Below are 17394 nucleotides of genomic sequence, written 5' to 3'. Positions count from 1 at the left end.
AATAGGGGCTTCCCGCTCCCCTGGGAACGTGGGATGGAGCAGCAAACCCCGGAGCCTCGGCCAGGGGCTCCATCCCATCAGCCCTGAGGTTCAGGGGGTGCCTCAGCCCCAGCCCAGGGCTCTGGCCCAGGGGTGCAGGGGACAGTGACCCCGTCACAGCCAGGAGAGCACAGCCCCCGGGCTCAGCTGGCTCTGCCCCACCCGCAGCAGGGAGGCAGCACTTGGCCGTGTCCCTTCCCAGGATCCCCCAAACAAAGCCCCAGGGAAGAGCTGGAAAGGGAGCTCTATGTGTTTATTTACTGATTTATTTACTTTTTATTTGTTCCCAGTTCTGTGGCTCTGAGCACGGGGCTCGTGACGTGCTGCAGGCAGGGTGAGAGGAACCAGGCTCAAAATAGGGCCGGGAACAAATTTATTTATCCAGCCCAGAATGTGGTAGTTTCTCTTTTTTTTTTTTTTTTGCCACATTTTCTCATTCTTCACATTCTTTCCTTGCAGAAGCCAAACACCCTTTCCCAAAGCACTCAGCAGCCAAGTGGCACCAGTCCCACAGCAGCCAAAATCCCAGGAGCTGCACAGCAGGAACCACACACTGGACGCAGCAGAAAATACTCAGGATTATCAGAGAAGTTGTTTATAACTCGAGCAGAGTTTTCCAGGACAAACTGCTTCCTCAAGCAAATTTAATTTTGACAGCAAAAAAAAGGGTCAATTTTTTCCCACCATCACAAGTTAAATATTTTATTTCAAACACAGAGTTGTGGCTTGCTCCAGACCTGCAAGCAAAGACCAGGATGCATTTCCACCCCCTTCTGCTTCCATCCCAACACGCCTTTTAGGAAAAGACTCCAAGAGTTAAACGCTGCTTGTAGGGGAAGTTTAATGGAGTCTGGAGAGCACTCGGAGCATCTTCCTCTGTACAAATCTGTCATTTAGTGCAATAAAACATTCTTCTCCTTCGCCTTGGCGGCAGCCGGGTCACTCCCCGTGGCTGGAGCAGGGGCTGCTCGGGGGCAGCGTGCTCGAGGGGGGTTTCCTCGCAAAGATCACCATGTGGCAAACGCCCGGCAGTGCCGAGGTCTGCGCGTCCTCGGGAGCTCCCGGGGGATGCTCCGGGGTGGGAGAGGTGCTGAGCTCCGAGCGGGGCCTGGGCTCGCTGTGGAGCGGGTGCAGAGCCGGTTCTGGTGTCGGTAGCGGGTCGGGGGCGGCCGCGCCCAGCCCGTCCTGCTGCCGCAGCCGCCGCACCAGCGGGCCCGTGTGGGTCACGTACGCGGGCCCGGGCGGCTGCCGGGGGATCAGCGCGCTGGGCAGCCCCACGTTGGGCGAGGGCAGCTCATCCTCTGCAACCAAAAACACGCCATGAGAGCTCATCCTCTGCAACCAAAAACACGGCGTGAGAGCTCATCGTCTGCAACCAAAAACAGTGTGAGAGCTCATCCTCTGCAACCAAAAACATGGCATGAGAGCTCATCCTCTGCAACCAAAAACACAGCGTGAGAGCTCATCCTCTGCAACCAGAAACACGGCGTGAGAGCACAGCCAGGCGCTGCCCCCCGGCAGGGTCACAAAGGAGGCCTTTGGTGGCACCAGGGACCCCATGGGGACCAGCCTGTGGCTACTCTGCATCGAGACCCAAATGATCCATGGAAGGCATGGCTGCTAGCCATCACTGCCAGCCCTTGAGCCTTTATTTCTGTGGCTGAGCGCTGCCCAAGGGACTTGGCTCACCTCAGAGGACAGAGCCCAAGGCGGGCAGGACACGCTGAAGGGAGCTGAGAGCGGCTGCTGCCATCCCCACCAGGCAAAGCCACCCTGCACTGTGCAGAAAGGAGCTGAGAGCGGCTGCTGCCATCCCCACCAGGCAAAGCCACCCCACGCTCTGCAGAGCACAGATCCAGCTCCGTCCCCCACCCAGCCACCAAGGGAGAGGCAAGGAGCGGGCACACTGAGGGGTGGGCAGGGAGGGACAGGGGGCATGGCTCTGGGATGTGGGGCCAGCCCACACCTCCCACCGCGGTGTTCCTTGGAACTGTCACCTTCCCTGCAGCACGGCAACGTCCCCAGCTCCAGGGGAGAAGAGGCTAGCTGGGCTCACACGTCCAGGACAGCAGGACACGTGCATGCAGCAGGAATGGCTGCTCTGCTATTTAGTCCTGGATGAATACTGCCACTCCCGGGATATTCCCGGTGTTCCTAGAGGGCCTCGGGCTCAGCTGCAGTGCCCAATTGCCACAGCATCATCTCACACAGCAGTAAGGGGGCTGTACTCTTTCCTAAATGGTAAAAAAGCGATGTGATGGAGAACATCCCCAGGCTGGATTTTTGATTGGTCTGGGAATTTTGGTGTCAGAAGAAAGTTTGGATACCACCAGCTGAATTTTCCTGTGTGGCTGTGGGTGCTTGGGTGCAAAGAACCCCAGACAAGGCCATGAGATCTCCCAAATTTCCCAGCTGGAGAGCTGAGACAGAGGCTGATGCAAATCCCAGATATTTCTCCTCTGACCTTCTCTCTGACCCTTCCCAAAGCAGAAATGCTAAAGAAGCCACAGGGAGAGGACACACAAACACTCCCTGCCTGCAGAGCCTGCTCCAGCAGCTCTCCCTGCATTACATCCTGGGGAGGCCCCACAGAAGCAAATCCTTCACACCACGAGCGTAACAGGAGTGCCCTGGGAGCTGAGGATGGGAATGCAAAGCACTGGAGAGAGGATGCCAAGGGAAAGCCCAGAGCTCACAACATCCCACGGCAGAAGGAGCTGGGCTCATCAGCCACACTTTGTTATTTACAGCCTGTGCTTGGCTACTGGCCTGAAGTGATTCCAGAGGCCAGGGAGAAAGGGCTCCAGGACACCCCTGGGAATGCTCTGAGCACGAGCTGCTCTCCCCGCAGCACCTGCCAGCGAGAGCTGTCCCAGCAGTGCCCCGGCACCTGGGAAGGGCTGGCCAGGCAGAGCTGGCTCCCCTCCTGCTGCAGGCACAGGATGGCTGCTGCCCTGCCCAGGCTCTCCTGGAGCTGCCCACGCCAGGGACCAGGACCTGCTCCAGTGGGAAACGCTCCCACACGCTCCTGGCCCAGCCCAGCCCACCTCGGGCTCTGGCTGAGGCACGGGGGGCTCTGGTGGGACTGGGGAGTTCCCTCCAGGCCGTGACACCTGAGATGAGCCAGGCCTCCACTGCACAGACATTCCAGAAACCCCATTTGCTGGCTCTCATGCCCGGTCAGGAGCTGCCCCAGAGGCTCTGGAGGACACCATGCAGCAGATTCCCTCTGCAGGACTCGGAGGGTATAAAAAAAGAGCTGCAGCCAGGGTCCTACAGGGCTGTGCGAGCTCCCACCCTGGGCTGGCAGCAGAACACAGGGAGAGGATGTGCCCCAGAGCCTGCCCCAGCAGCACAGAGCAGCCCTGGAGGCACCCCAGCCCCTGCAAGCACGTTTGGTCACCGTGGTGCCCCTTTCTCCAGGCCAGGCTGGACACACTGGGGCTTGGAGCCATGGAGGGTGGCCCTGCCATGGCAGAGGTGGGACAAGGTGAGCTTTGGTCCCTTCCAACCCAAACCAGTCTGAGATTCTGTGCCCCAGCCCAAAAACTGAAGCAAAAAGCCTCCTTTGTGCAGCACAAGCTGCCCCCTGCATCCAGCTGTGCTCAGAGCAGAGCCAGGGCTCCCAGGGCTGCTCCCCCTGCTCTGGCAGCAGCAGCCCAGGCTCAGCCCAGCCAGGCTGTAAATCAGGCCCAGGGTGTTGGGATCCACAGGAGCACCCTTTGCAGAGCAGGGTGTAAAGACCCCTTGCTCAAACAAGGAGCCTTTTGTGATGCTGAAAATGGGCAAACCCAGAATTTTATAGTTCATGATGGAATTATGGCTTCTGGGAGAGTGGGGACACACGTGGCCCACTTTAAATCCAAATTAATTCTTCTGAGCTCCAAGACATTGACAGGCAGAGGTCCACATTTTCTTAACACCATCCAAAAAAGGCACCACCGAAGACAGGGACAGACAGACACACAGAAGTATCATCACACTGGGAACAGAGCTTCTCCTTATCAGCCAGAGCTTAAAGCACACGCTGAGATCTGCTCAGGCTTCCCCCAGTTTCCAGACATAATTACCAATTCACTTCATCAGCAGGCTGTCCTGCATCACTGCCATTGTGTGAGGCTTCATTTGGCTCATTTGCTTTGCCTTTTCATGATGAGAATAAAACAAAACCTGAGACCAAGCCCCGGGCTAAACCCCGGCTCAGTAAAGCTGTGCCTCGTGGTGCTGAGCCCAGCAGGGCCAGCTGAGAGCTGAGCAGGGCTGCAGAGAGCAGAGAGCCCCTGCCTGCCCTGCTCCCACCACCCAGCTGCAGGCCCAGGGGCTCTGGGCAGTGCAAGGGAAATCTCTCCCCAGAGGAAGGAGGGACAGTGGCTTTTCTGGGAGCCACTGGAGCCACCCAGCCCTCTGCCTCATGCTGCAGCTCATGAGTTCAGTTCTCAGAGCTGCTGGCAGCAGGACAGGTTTCACACTCTTATATTTAGAGAGCCTCCCCTGACAAACAGCCAAAGCTGTCGCCTGTAAATCAGGGGGCTCTGACAGGACCCAGAGCAAGCAGTAAAAGCAAATGGGGGAAATGAAATTACAGGCTGCAGAGGGACCCCTGCGAAAGAATAAGCTTTTATTTTCTGTTCCTAAAGTTCACAATCATTAGAAATATTTCTCCCTCTGTTCTTTCATTTGTTTTTAAGGCAGTCCCTGCTGTCAGGCCCAGGGCCCCCTCAGCTTCCCACATTCCTGGCTGGGTGGCCTGGCCTGCAGGAGCTGACAGACCCAGCACTGGGCCAGGAGATTCCACTCGTGGCTCCCGTGGCCAGGGGAGGCAGGAGGAGCCTGGGCACTCAGGGGTCCCTGCAGCCCCTCCAGGCCGAGGGTCAGGGTCCCTGCAGACCCTCCAGGCCGAGGAACAGGGTCCCTGCAGCCCCTCCAGACCGAGGGACAGGGTCCTGCCTGGTGCAGACCACAGCACTCAGAACGGGGCCCTGGGGCGAAGGTGGCACTGTGAGATCCATGGCACTATGAGATCCATGGCTGGAGTCAGCCTTAAAGGCCTTTTCCAGCATTAATGATGCTACAACCTCCACTGACCCAGGGTTTTCATTGATACTGAAACATCTCCTCCTCCTACAAGCAAGCAGAAGCACAGAAAACCCCTGGAGCAGCCTGGGAAGCAGCAGCAGCAGCTCATGTCCCTCCTGCCCCAAAGCTGGGGGCCAAAAAGGCTCGCAGGCACTTCTAGGAACATCCTAATGCTGCATTTGACCTGCTTAGCCTGCCTGGCAGGGGGAGCCTCAGGCTCAGCACAAGCAAAACGAGCAGAACCAAGTGCTCCTCTACCAGAAGCAGAATTCAGCCCTTCCTTGTCCCGTACAACTCCACAGCACTTTGCTCCCATCTCCAGCAGGATCTTAATTTGACCCTAAGCACAAAGATGGAACAGCAATTGCAAAATCAACTGCTTGGAACCAAATCAAGCTGATGAAAGGATAAGAGCAACAAAAATCCCCTTTATTCATTCATCTGATTCCACTGTTTGAAGCTGTCCACGAGCAGCTCCAAGCCAAGCTCCTCCCTGTGTGTGTGGACTGGGTGATGAAGATGGAAAGAGAGGAGCACAGCCTCTGAAAGGGGAGGAGCGGGAACAGAGCAACAGAAGAGGCAGCACGGCAGATTTGGGAAGTCAGGATCCCGTGACAGATTCCAGGCAAGGTGAAAAACCTTGTCTAGGTGCTAGGGCTACAGTGAAAAGCCAACAGAAGGAACAAATAGCTCAACAAGTATTTTATTCCTGTTTGTTCCAGGACAGGCTTGATCCATCATCAGGTGGAGTGGACAAGTGCCCATCCAGTGCCTTCAGGGGCTTTGGATCTGCTGGGCACTGGGCCAGGGGCAAACTGAGGTGGCTGATTAGCCACAATGCCACCCCAGGCCAGGGGGCACCACACTCCCAAACACTTCCCAGCAGGTGCTGAGGTGGGAATGCATCCCTGTGGATCTCATCCCCCTCACCCCTCTCCAGAGCAACCACTGCCCTCACCAAGCCCAGGAGCCACGTTCAGATTCTGGGACCACCCCCCAAAACCAGCCCAGGGCTGGAAAGTGCTGGGGGAAGAGGAGGAGCAAGCGTGAGGGACCCCCCAGCAGCAGAGATGCAGCAGAGCATCCCCAGGGCTCCTGGGACACTGTGCCACTGCTGGGACACTGCCACGCTCCTGGGGACAGACAGCAGCCAGGCTGGGGGCCCTGAGCAGTGCCCACAGCAGTGCTGCTGCCTCTCAGCCCGGCTCTGCTCTCTGCAGACACATCAGCCCTGTCTGCACTTCTGCTTTGTTCTTTTCATCAAGGGGAAGACAACACACACACACAAAGGGAAGGTGGGCTCAGGACAGAGATCCTTGGTGCTACACCCCAGGTGCTCCAGTGACCCCACAAACACCCCCAAAGGGCAGGGGCAGCTCCTCGGACAGGCACTCAAGGCAGGGGAACCTCTGAGCCCATGGCAGGACAGGGATGCCCCAGCTGGGGCAGAAAGAGCTGCTGGCCAGGCTGGTGTGAACAGGGGGCAATCACCAGGCTGCTGCTGCCTCAGCCAGCTCAGATCTGTAAGCAAGAGCTCATCCCTGCTGACAGACAAACAGCAGAGTCTTGAATTAAACTCTGCTCTCTGCTGCCTTCTCCCCAAGCCCACCTTTAGTCACCTTCCCTGTACTCCTCCCTGGCTGGGAGATGGGCAGCAGAGATGTGTCTGTCCTACAGGAGCCACCAAACAGGGAGCACCGAGCTGGGGGAGCCACCAGAGCACAGAAACTCAGGAGAAAGTGCTTGTTTATGTGAAAGCACAAGGAGGCAAATAGTTGACATTAAGCTTTTGGGGAGGCTGTGGGACTGGGCTGTTCCTTTCAGCCCTCACACAAAGGGCCCCTTTTTGTCTCGCTGTAAAACAGAAACCATATTGAAGGGGCTGTGGAATTTCTGGGCATTTTTTCCCCTGGGAGACACAGTGCCCTGAACTCCAATGCAGATGAAGCAGGACGCAAAGGGCAAGATGCTCAGAAGTGGCTCCACATCTGCCTCCCACCCTGCTGCTGCCACAGCCCCCCCAAAATCCTGTCCCCCAAAGCCCTCAGTGCTGCCAGCATGCTCAGGGGCAGAGACTGGGGGTGCCTCAGGGCTCCCAGCAGCTCCCGCAGCTGGAGGAGCTGCAGGGATCCCGTGCTGAACCCAAGGGAAAGGAGCCCTTAGGAAAGGGACAGCAGCTCCCAGCCCAGCCCCGCTGAGCTCCAGTCTGCAGCTGAGCCCGCGGATGCACCAGAGTGCCTGGGACTGCTCATCCCCCAAGAGCTGTCCCCAGCTGTCTCCAGGGGTGACACCAAGCCCAGCCTCGGCAGCTCCTGGGCCTGCCCAGCTCCCTGTCCGTGCACATCCCTGTCCCAGCAAGGACCAGGATGTGCCGCTGCTCCAGCAGCGCTGGGGACACCTGCCTGCTTCACTTGGGCAAGTTCCACACCACAGCTCTGCCCTCAAAGCTGTTGTTTCTGGGCTGGCCCGAGCCCTGCGGGGCAGGAAAGTGCCAGTGGCTCCCCATTCCGCAGGGCAGGATTCCTTCCTGGAGCAGTTTGTAGGACGCAGGTCCCACTAACGCCAGGGCTGCAGCTGTGTGCAGAGGTTTCCCCTCCTCAGCACTCAGCACCAGGGGGACAAACAGCGCCGTCCCTTCCCTCTGGAGCCCGGCTCCGCTCCCCGGGGACAGGGAGGGCGTTTCAGGCCAGCTCCGGTGCAAAGGCTGCTGACACGGACACAGAGCCCCACTGTCCCGCCGGGTGACCCCGGAGCGTGGAGCGTGTCCCCGCACTCCCCGGCACCGCGGGCAGCACGGGAACGTTCTCCCCGGTAACCGTGGGACTCGGAGGGCGGACAGGGAAGCCCAGAGCACATCCACAGCTCCATCTGATGGAAGCCTCCTGGAGAGCAGTCGGTCCCAGCCCGGCTGGGACTGAGCACCCGCGCGGGTGCCCCAGGGCGCCGGGAGCAGCCTCGCCCACCCAGGGCAGGGGCTCTGCTGGAAACCACAGCCACGAATGGCCCAAGCTGGAGGGACCCCCAGGATCCCCAAGTGCAGCCCCTGGCCCTGCCAGACCCCCAACAATCCCACCCTGGGTGTGCAAAGGTTCCTGGAGCTCAGCCTCAGGGCCGTGCCCATTCCCTGGGGAGCCTGGGCAGTGCCCAGCAGGTTTTTAAGAATAAAATGGAGACACTTCTGCTTTATGGCTTTTCCTGCTTTCACTAAAATCCTGCTCTCTAATATGGGAAAAGGATTTCTGTGTGAAGGCACTCAGATGAGGAGACATCCAACCCCAACAGCTAAAATGAGTTGAGCTGGCCGAAAAGGAGTTGGGAAGAAAAAGTTCCAGCCTGAAAGGATTTTGCTGGAATAAATCTGCTTCTGAGAGCTGTTGACTTTTTGACAGGATGAAAAACTGGAAAACATCCACTTTGCATCAAAAACGTGTTCAGGCAAGAGAACAGAAAATCTCACTTTTCAGTGAAAACAATCCCTCCAAATGGAAAACTCGTACTGTTTGTTTTCATTTGCCATGAAATTCCCCTTAGCACAGGGAAACATTCCCAGCCAGCCCCATCAGCACGTGGGCTGAGAGGAGAAGTGACAGGACAAGTGACACCGTGCTCCAGGCAGGACATTCCAGGCGCAGGGCTGGGCTGCTCCTGCTCATCCCAGTCTCACATGTTCCCAGGCTGGCCCCCGCTGGGCTGAGCCCCCGGCAGATGTCACTGCCCAAACATCTCCCGAGCTCCGGGCCAGCAGCATCGCTCCAGCACAGAACTCCCTCCCTGCTCCAGGCGTTTGGCTTTGCTGCACTCAGCGTTTCAAACCCCAGCCCTGCCTGAGCAAACCGGCTCTTTGAAATCAAAGATTCATGGAATTAAGCCGGAAAAGCCCTCCAAGATCACCGAGTCCAGCCATTCCCTCAGCACTGCCAAGGCCACCCCTGCACCCTGTCCCCAAGTGTCACATCCACAGCTGCTAAACCCCGAGGGATGGGGATGCCACCCCAGCCTGGGCAGGCTGTTCACGGAGCAGGAGAGGACGGACAAGGTCATGTCACCCCGAGCCCCTGGGGGTGCGTGCCATGGCAGCCCAGCACGCAGCCCTGCCCCACCCCACATTCCCGGGAGGGGCCTCTGGACACAAACTGTCCTGGACACCACGAGCAGGGCAGGGACAGCAGCTGTTTTTAGCAGGAAGATGCTGCAGGGCTGCGACACCTCCCTGCCACGCCAGAAATGTGAGACAGGAACATTCAGTGTCCAACCAGATCCATCTCTGCACAATCCCCCTTCCTTGGAGGGAGCCTCCCCCTGCCCGTCCCCAGGAAAGCCAGGAGGGGCTCCCCAGTCCCTCATTCCTGCACAGCAAACACGAGGGCAGGAAAGGAAACCCTGCCCAGACCCACCACCAAATATAACCCGGGCAGGGCCGGAGCACACGAGCCTGGCCTGCACATGGATTATCCCCGGGGCTGTCACATTTGTTTCATTAAATGACCTTCTGGAGTGCTTCAGCTGCACCAGTCCCTCCTTTCTGTTGTGTTTTCCCCCTGCCCAGATCCTCCCAGCCCCGGGGTCTCCAGAGCTTCTGCCAAAGCAGCTGCACATGAGGATAAAAATAAAATTTACACATCCAGGGAAGAAATTCCCTCGAGGAGTTGTGGTTGCCGAGTTCTGGTGGGGGCTGTGTGTTTTTGGGAGCCTCCCTGAATGACCTGAATGATCTGAGGTCTGGGTGACATCACTTTCCTACTCCCTGTCCCTGGTGGGTGTCACAGACCCAGACCCATTTATCTCGGAGAGGGGAGGACAGCCCTGGCTTGCATGGGGAATGTCCCAGAGCCAGCAGGAGCCCTCTCCCGAGGCAGCTGGGCTTTGGGCTGAGCAGCTCCTCCGTGACCCAGCCTCGCCCGGGATCCCGAGCTGGGAAGGCACTTCTGACAACCAACAGAAGCTGTGAACAGCTCTGTCATCAAGGGAACACTCAGAGCCCTGTATCACCACTTGTGTCACCACTCGTGACCCTTTCTGTATCTGCCATCAGCGGCAGCTCTCTGTCAGCCCCCAGCCTCACTCAGCACAGGAAACTCCCCATTTTCACACCACAGCTCACCAGAAGGGAAAGCAGCATTCCCAGGGTCCTGCAGCACACCCAGACCGACACGAGGAGCTTTGTGGTGATTTCTGGAGGAGCTGCTCACCCTCCTGACCAGAGGAGACGCTGTGCACAGGCTGCTGCAGCAGCAGGGCTCAGCCCTGGACACACCACAGGCCACCAGGAGCTGCTGGGGGACAGAGGGGCCAGCAGGACACAGGTGGCACATGGAAACCCTCAGATCAGCCACCTACAGTGACACCCACACTGTGCTTCTCTACAAGCGTCCCCAAGAGCTTTGCTTGCTCTTTCCTGCATCCCTCACACATTCCTGCATGGAACTTTGGATGGGATTTCCCGGAGACACCAACACCAAAGGAGCCTGGGCACGGGGAGCACAGGTGTCCCGGAAACAGGAGGGTCCTCCCCAGGACAGTCACTCACAGCACTGTCCTTCCTGGGCTGTGCTCAAGGAAACCTCGCAGGGAATCCCTGCCTGGAGAACGGCTCAGCTCAGCTCTCCTCTCCATTGCATGGGACTTGGAAGTGGAAATCAGAACGATCTTCCCAGGGGGCAAGGAAGGCAAAGGCCAAGAACAGTCAAACCGAGCCCTCTCCCCACCCTGTCCCTTCCCTGAGCTGTAGGAAAGGGATGTCTCGGATTAACACTCCATAAAGTGCCTGAATCCCAAAAACAGAGGCACCCTCAAATGAAAGCACAGACCACTATGTCCAAGAGCATCCAGAGATTTTTCTTGCCAACAGTGACACGCCCTTGGCCAGAGTTTCCTCAGCAAAAGGTTAATTCCCTCCAGTGCTGGTTTTCTTTTCCACAGAAAAGTCCTGCCCGAGCCATCAGGCACATCCAGGCCCTCACCTGTGGGACTCAGCCCCACACAAGAGCCATTTAACACCTCAAATCACCCCTTGGGTCTCAAATACTCCACAGCCAGAGGAGCCACATCAGGGCATTTGGATCCAATTAGTTTCCCTAATCTGCCCTGAAAGTCAGCCAGGGCTGGGGCCGCTCCAGCTGCACACATGGCCTGGAGCAGGAAAGGCACAAGTCCCTCAGAACATCCTCTCCAGCATGGATTTCCCAATAGTGCTGCTCCTCACTCCAAGAGCAAAATCACTCCACTGAAGTTTTTCTGCTCAGCAAAATGGATCCCTCCTCCCTGTAGCAACCTTTGTCTGCTCTCTTCAACCCTGAACCATCAAACTCCCTTGGAAATTCGCAAGCAGAGCCTGTGGGCGAGACAGAATAAAATTCCTGCATGTTCTCTTTTTTTTTTTTTTTTTTTTTCTGTTGAAAGCAGAGAAATCTCAAGCTGCAAAAAGACTTCCAGCTCCCCCAGACACCTCCTGTGCAGCAGGAACTGCTCCTTGCCACATCCGAACTGCAGGAGCCAGGGCTGGCAGGAATGGGAATGTCTGCAGAGCCTTGAATTAGGATCCTTTTCCATGGTGCAGATACATCCCCTGCTGCTCAGCCCCCGCACCTGGTGAGCAAGCACAAGGTGACACAGCAAAGGACAAAGGAGAAGGGAGAGAATTTCCATTCCTCGGCTGTGGAAGTCAGGGAGGTTCGTGGAGTCCAGCTGGGATCTCACCCATCGGGATATTTCTTTGGGAAGTTCAAAGGGATGTGAGGCTCTGGCCCAAGCCCGTGGGGAAGGGCTCAGATCCCCAGTGCTGGCCTGGGGGGGACCCACACCCAGCTGCCTGCAGCGGCCACCCGGGGGAACCCAGAGCAGCTCCAGGAACACAGAACAGCAGTGGGAGCACCTCAACTCCTGATGGTGCCTCAGCCCCCGTGTGACGGGGCTCCTGGCTGTTCCTGCACTCTGTGGACACTACGAGAGCAGGGAGCAGACATTGCCCTCGGTCAGGGCTGCACCGAGCCCAGGAGAGCAGAGAGCAGACATTCCCTTCAGCCAGGCCTGCACCGAGCCCAGCACAGCAGACATTGCCATTCCCCTCAGGGCTGCACCAAGCCCACCAGAGCAGACATTGCCATTCCCCTCGGGCCTGCACCGAGCCCACCAGAGCAGACGTTCCCATTCCCCTCAGGCCTGCACCGAGCCCCGCAGAGCTCCCGGCTCCAGCCCTGACACAGAGGCACGGGAGGAAGCGAGGGCCCGCGGCCTCTCCAGCAGGTCCCAGTCCAACATCTGCTTTCCATGTTCCCCTGGCAGGGCTCCAGGTGCACACAGCATGCTGGTGTCTGTCTGTCTGCACACAGCAGGGCCCTCTGTCTCTCCAGCACTGCTGCCCAAGGCAAACCTGGGAGGGGGCACAGAGCAGCTCCCTGAGGAACACACACCTCTTGTCCCCTGGGACACCTGAGGTGACAGAAGAGCGGAGGGATCCCGGCCATGAGACAGGGCTGGAAACAGCTCAGCCCCCACAGGTACAGCCCGGCAGGGGCACCCAGAGCCCTCTGAGCACGCAGGGGACACGACCCTCCACCGGGCATGGATGGGCTGGGGGCTCCACGGGGAGCCAGTGGCACCCTTTGGGGTGCCTGGGGCAGGGCTGCACCCCGCAGCTTGGTGGAAGGGCTCCTCCACCTGGCCCTGGGTGGCCAGAGCCACGCCAAGGCACACCCACGTGCCGGGAAATTCAAACTACCCAGAATTAAATGACAGACTCCGTTATCACTTCGCTGTGCCGCAGACTCGCTTCCCACAGGAGCGAAGGATCGCACACCCGCAGTCCGGCTCCGATGCCTCTGCGGAGGATTTTCCACACGCAAAATTCAATGTTCGCTCTGCGAACCACGCGCAAATACCCAGGAAACCATCTCGGTGTCACCTGGTGCGAACACAAACTCCCTGCCCGAGCAGCCGAGACAAACGAGGCGCTAATGGCTGCAATTAGCCACTAATTAAATACAATTATCGGCAGTCAGGGAGGGGAAAGTTATACCTGGGGCAGCGAACTGCCACGGGAACTTAGAAAGTGAGGATTACTTTTGCGGTGCGCTGCCTGAAACAAAATCGAGTGTCTCCCGATATTTCGGGGAGTGCGTCCCACATTCACCGAAGAGTAAATCCTGACTCCCCTGGGAGCTGCCCGAATCCCGAGGGCCCGAGAGCTTCCCGCGGTGCTGGAGGCACGCAGGGCAGCAGAACCAAGGAGAAAAACTGGCCCTTCACCCTGGCACGGCACAAAGCATCTCCACCTGCAGCCAGGAGCTGAGTTTCAGCCCGGGGGAGATTTAGCATTGTCAGTAAAAACGTCCCAAAGTTTAGCAGAAAGCAGCGAGAGGGAAATGCCCAGGCTGGGGGATGCTCTGCTGTAACCCTGCCCATCTCCCGTGCCCATCGCCGCCCTCACCTGAGCTCAGGCCCCCAGAGATGCTGATGACAGAAGGCTTTTCCATCCACGTCAGGTGGTCAAACGCATCCTCCTCGGATGGCTCCAGGATCGTCTTTAAAAAACTCGCCATGTGTCTCACCGAATCTACAGTGGGGTACAAAACGAGACACGGGGACAGCTGGGAGCTGGGCAGAGGCCACAGGCCGGGGTGCAGACCCTCCTTGGGGCTCCCTTCCCTCGCCCTCTGTCGCTGCTGCTGCCCGGGCTCGGCTCCCGCTCCCCTCTCCGGGTGCCAGCCTCCCCAGCCCCGCTGCCCCCGCGGTACCTGGATCCGCAGCCGAGCACGGGGCAGGGCTGCTGGAACCAAGGGCCCGGGAGACGCCCAGGAACGCAGCCACTGCCAGGTGCCCGTGACAGCACAAAGCCCCCCAGCCCCGCTCAAGGGGGAGGGGACAGCCAGCCCAGCTGCTTTTATCCCCCAGAGCCACCCCCTCAATCAGTGCCACCAGCTGGGCCCGACCCAGCCATCCCCGCACACCCTAAAAGGGGTTTTAAGGTTTTGGTCTCCTCTGCTGGGTTCCAGCTGGGTCAGCCCGGTGCTTTGGGGGCTCCCAGGGCACTCGGTGCTCCCGGGTTCGTTTCCTTAGGAAACCAGCCTAAAATCAGTCTGGCTGTCTCCTGCTGTTCCTGTTGTCCTGTGCACAGCCCTTGTCCAGCCTCATCTGTCTCTCTAAGTGTCTCTGTCCCCTGGTTACCTCTCCACCAGGATGTGCCATTTCCTGGGCAGCTGGCACAAATCCTGGAGGAATCCCCAGGGCGGCAGTGCGGGTACCGTGTCCTGGGTCCTATAAAAGCTGTTCTTAGCCATGAGAGAACAGCTCAGGTGCTGCTGTTAGCCTGGCTCTGAGCCCGTACCCGGGGCAGGCGTGGTGTCCCTGCACAGGGTGCAGAGCAGCACTGGCACAGCCACGGGGCACTGCCCTGGGTCAGTGCTGCTTGTGCGTCACCTCACAGACCCTTCTGAAGATTCTGCTTTCATCTCCACGTATTTTAAAATCCTCCAGCCCAGCCCCAGGACCTGCTGGAGCCAGAGCTGGATTCAGGGTAGATTCTGCCCTGCACAGAGGATTCACAGGGGGAAGGGTTTTGCAAGAGCAGGAAGGGGGTGACCTCATGGAGGCTTTCTGCACAAAGCCTTGGGGAACTTGTGATCCCTCGCAGAGCTTCCAGTTTGCTCCTTAGGACAAACGGCAGGAGGAGCCCGGTCAATAGGGGATTCCGGGGATTTCATCCTGTGCCTGATCCTCTGCCGCGCTGCAGTGCAGGGCTCAGTGTGCTCTGCCCGGGGTCCCGTCCTTGCCCTCCCGGTGCCCGTGTGGGGCACACGAGGGGACAGGAGGGGAGCAGCTCTCCCTGCAGCCCCCGTCTGTGCCGTCCCCTGCAGGCACAGGGCAGAGGTTTTCCCACTGAAACACGGAGCCCTCGTGGCAGGAGCTGAATTTCACCTGCAGCAGGTGGCGAGGGCTCCCCGCGGGCCCCGGGTGTAATTCCTGCCCGGCTGCGCTCGGACGGGATTTGGCCGCTGGCGGTGTCTGCATTGAGTAACGTCTCTGGCAGCTAACAGCGAGCTTGGGAAGTGTGTAATGGAGCCTTTGTGCCACGAGAGCCTCGGGGGATGCCTGGGGCAGGGAGGGACAGCTGGACCACCCAGGCACTGCCCGCGCCGCTCCGAGCCCGGGGCCAGCGCTGGCAGTGCCCAAAGCGGGCAGTGCCCAAAGCGCTCACCCGGCGGGGACAGCCTGTGACCCCGCCGTGTCCCCAGAGGAGGGCAGGCGGAGCCGCACACGGAGGAGGCACAGCACATCTTTATCGTATTTAGGGGCGGATTTTCATCATCGCAATCCTGAGCGGTGCAGTCAGAGAGCAGAAGGGGACGGAGGGGCAGAGGGCGGGAGCTGGAATGGGCCGAGATGGGACAACAAGGGAGGATGCTCCCAAAAAGGCAGCAGGAGAAACCAACACATGCAAGCGAGCCGAGTAACTCCACCCAAACCACCCCGGGAGCGGGGCTGATCTGTGCACAGGGCAGCCGTCGCACGGGTGGGCAGAGCTGGGGGTCACACGAGCTGTCACCATCTCCATCCCCATCCCTGGCAGCTCCTGGCATGGCCTGTCACCTCCGTCCCTCTTTCCGGGGGGCTGAGGCAGCTGAGCCCCTGCGCGGTGACAGTCTGCACAGAGCACCGTCACTAAAGCAGCTTTGGCCACTCCCAGGGATCCTGCCGGGCCAGCAGCTCCAGCTGAGCTCGCTCCTGTCCCGGCCCCAGCGTGTCCCCGCCCTGTGCTGGAGCTGCAGGGGGCACCCAGCTCCCCCAGCTCAGGGACAAGGCCAGAGGGGAGGAGAAGGGATCAAAGCTGAGCATGAGGCTGTTCCCCCTGGAAAACTGCAGGTTTCCTGCTCGGGATGCTGCTGGCCGGTCCCAGAGGGATGAGAGCAGCAGGGGCTGAAGGGAGCAGCTCCCGAAGTCCCAAAGAGCCCCCCAAGTGCTAAGGAGAGCAGGGGATGCAGGTTCAGAACAAGCAAAAGAAGGGTTTTTGGTTTGTGGTTACTCTTGTGACAGGCTGGCGCACAGGTCCTGTGCTTGTCCTGCTGTAAGGGAACTCGGGGAAGAGGCTTCCCAGGGGATGAATGCCCTGCACTCATGGAAACAGCCCTGGCTCCAACGGCTCCCCAGCCCCAATGGAAACACATCCAGCACTGAGGAGGATTCCAGGAGCTCCCACTGGTTCAGATGTTCCTGGAAATTAATAATTCCTTCCTCTGGGTGCCCCCCTGCCCTTGGAAGAGCCCTGCTCTGGAAAAAGCAGCATGAGGACAACCTAAGGCAGCCCAGCTCCAGGCTGGGCTCTGGCAGGACAGGGAGTCAAGGCCACTCCTGGTGTGACACGAATCCGGTTGGGCTGGGCCAAACTCTGTGTCACTTCCACCAAACCCCTGTCCCTGCAGAGCGGGACACTCAGCATGGCCTGCCTGTCTTCCTCCCCAGGGCTGGGCTCCTTTCCAGATGCCTTTGGGATGTGCAGGGAGAGTGGAACAATTTCCAGGATTTATTGTTTACAGCCAGAGGTGCTCGTTCTGTGAGGGATACACAGGGAAATGCCCGAGGAGCCACCTCCGAGTCATTCCTTCCCCGGGATCACATCCAAGAGGTCTCACCAGAGACCCAAAAAATCCCTTTCCGTCCAGCATGACACACATTCCTTCTCCTCTGTGTGGTTAAGAGACCCTCAGCGCTGGGCTGAGCTTTGGGGGGGTTCCCAGGGTGGGATTGCTCAGCCATGCCCAGCTCCACATGGCCTTTCCGTGCAGGAGAACTGAGCTGGGGGCACAGACCTGCCCCGACCCCAGCCCTCCCTGGGCTGTCCCGGCTCCCGGAGCCTGTGGGATGCACAGGAAAGCCCAACACACTGGGGACAGGCAGAGGGCAGGAGGAGATAACAGCATCTCCGGGAAATCTGAGTCACCCTGGCGTTCTGCATGGTGGGAGGGAGCGGTGGGAGCTGTCCCAGCGAGGGCTCGGACAGCTCCAGCCTCTCCCGGCACAGCAAAACAGCCTCAGCCCTGCCAGGGCAGGCAAGGCAGGCACTGCTTTTCCTGTCAGGGAGCGTGGAGCTCAGGAACCAGCCAGGGCCACTGCCTCCCCTCCTCCTCAGGCTGCTGTCCCTCCTGAATTCCCTGCAGGAATTCATCCCTGCATTCCTGTGCCAGCCCCTGGCCCCGTTCACAGCTTGGACCTGTTCTGGGGGAGCCAAGCACAGTTTGGCTCTCCCCAGCCCATCGCAGCAGGGCCAGCTCTAAAGGAAGGGTTGGG

At 59.0% G+C, this 17394-nt stretch overlaps 1 protein-coding gene across 1 annotated transcript; it reads right to left on the bottom strand.

The window, feature by feature from the left end:
* Positions 1-886: 886 nt before the first annotated feature.
* On the bottom strand, positions 887-13652 carry LOC121354203 (chromatin-remodeling ATPase INO80-like). Its single transcript, XM_041468638.1, has 2 exons — positions 13541-13652; positions 887-1340 (listed from the first exon to the last, which is right to left on the bottom strand). Exons 1-2 carry the CDS (start codon positions 13650-13652, stop codon positions 979-981), a joined length of 474 nt encoding a protein of 157 aa, XP_041324572.1. The 3' UTR covers positions 887-978.
* Positions 13653-17394: the final 3742 nt, after the last annotated feature.

This window comes from Pyrgilauda ruficollis, unplaced genomic scaffold, assembly GCF_017590135.1.
Source record: "Pyrgilauda ruficollis isolate IOZ18807 unplaced genomic scaffold, ASM1759013v1 scaffold222, whole genome shotgun sequence".
In the NCBI taxonomy this organism is placed as follows: Eukaryota; Metazoa; Chordata; class Aves; order Passeriformes; family Passeridae; genus Pyrgilauda; species Pyrgilauda ruficollis.
This window is presented reverse-complemented; position numbering and strand designations above follow the sequence as displayed.

Bases quoted from the DNA above. Each gene is read 5' to 3' on its own strand.
- LOC121354203 (XM_041468638.1), bottom strand. From the start codon at position 13,652: ATGGCGAGTTTTTTAAAGACGATCCTGGAGCCATCCGAGGAGGATGCG. The intron at 1,341-13,540 runs GTGAGGGCGGCG...TTTTGGTTGCAG, and splicing joins CTCTGGGGGCCTGAGCTCAG to AGGATGAGCTGCCCTCGCCC.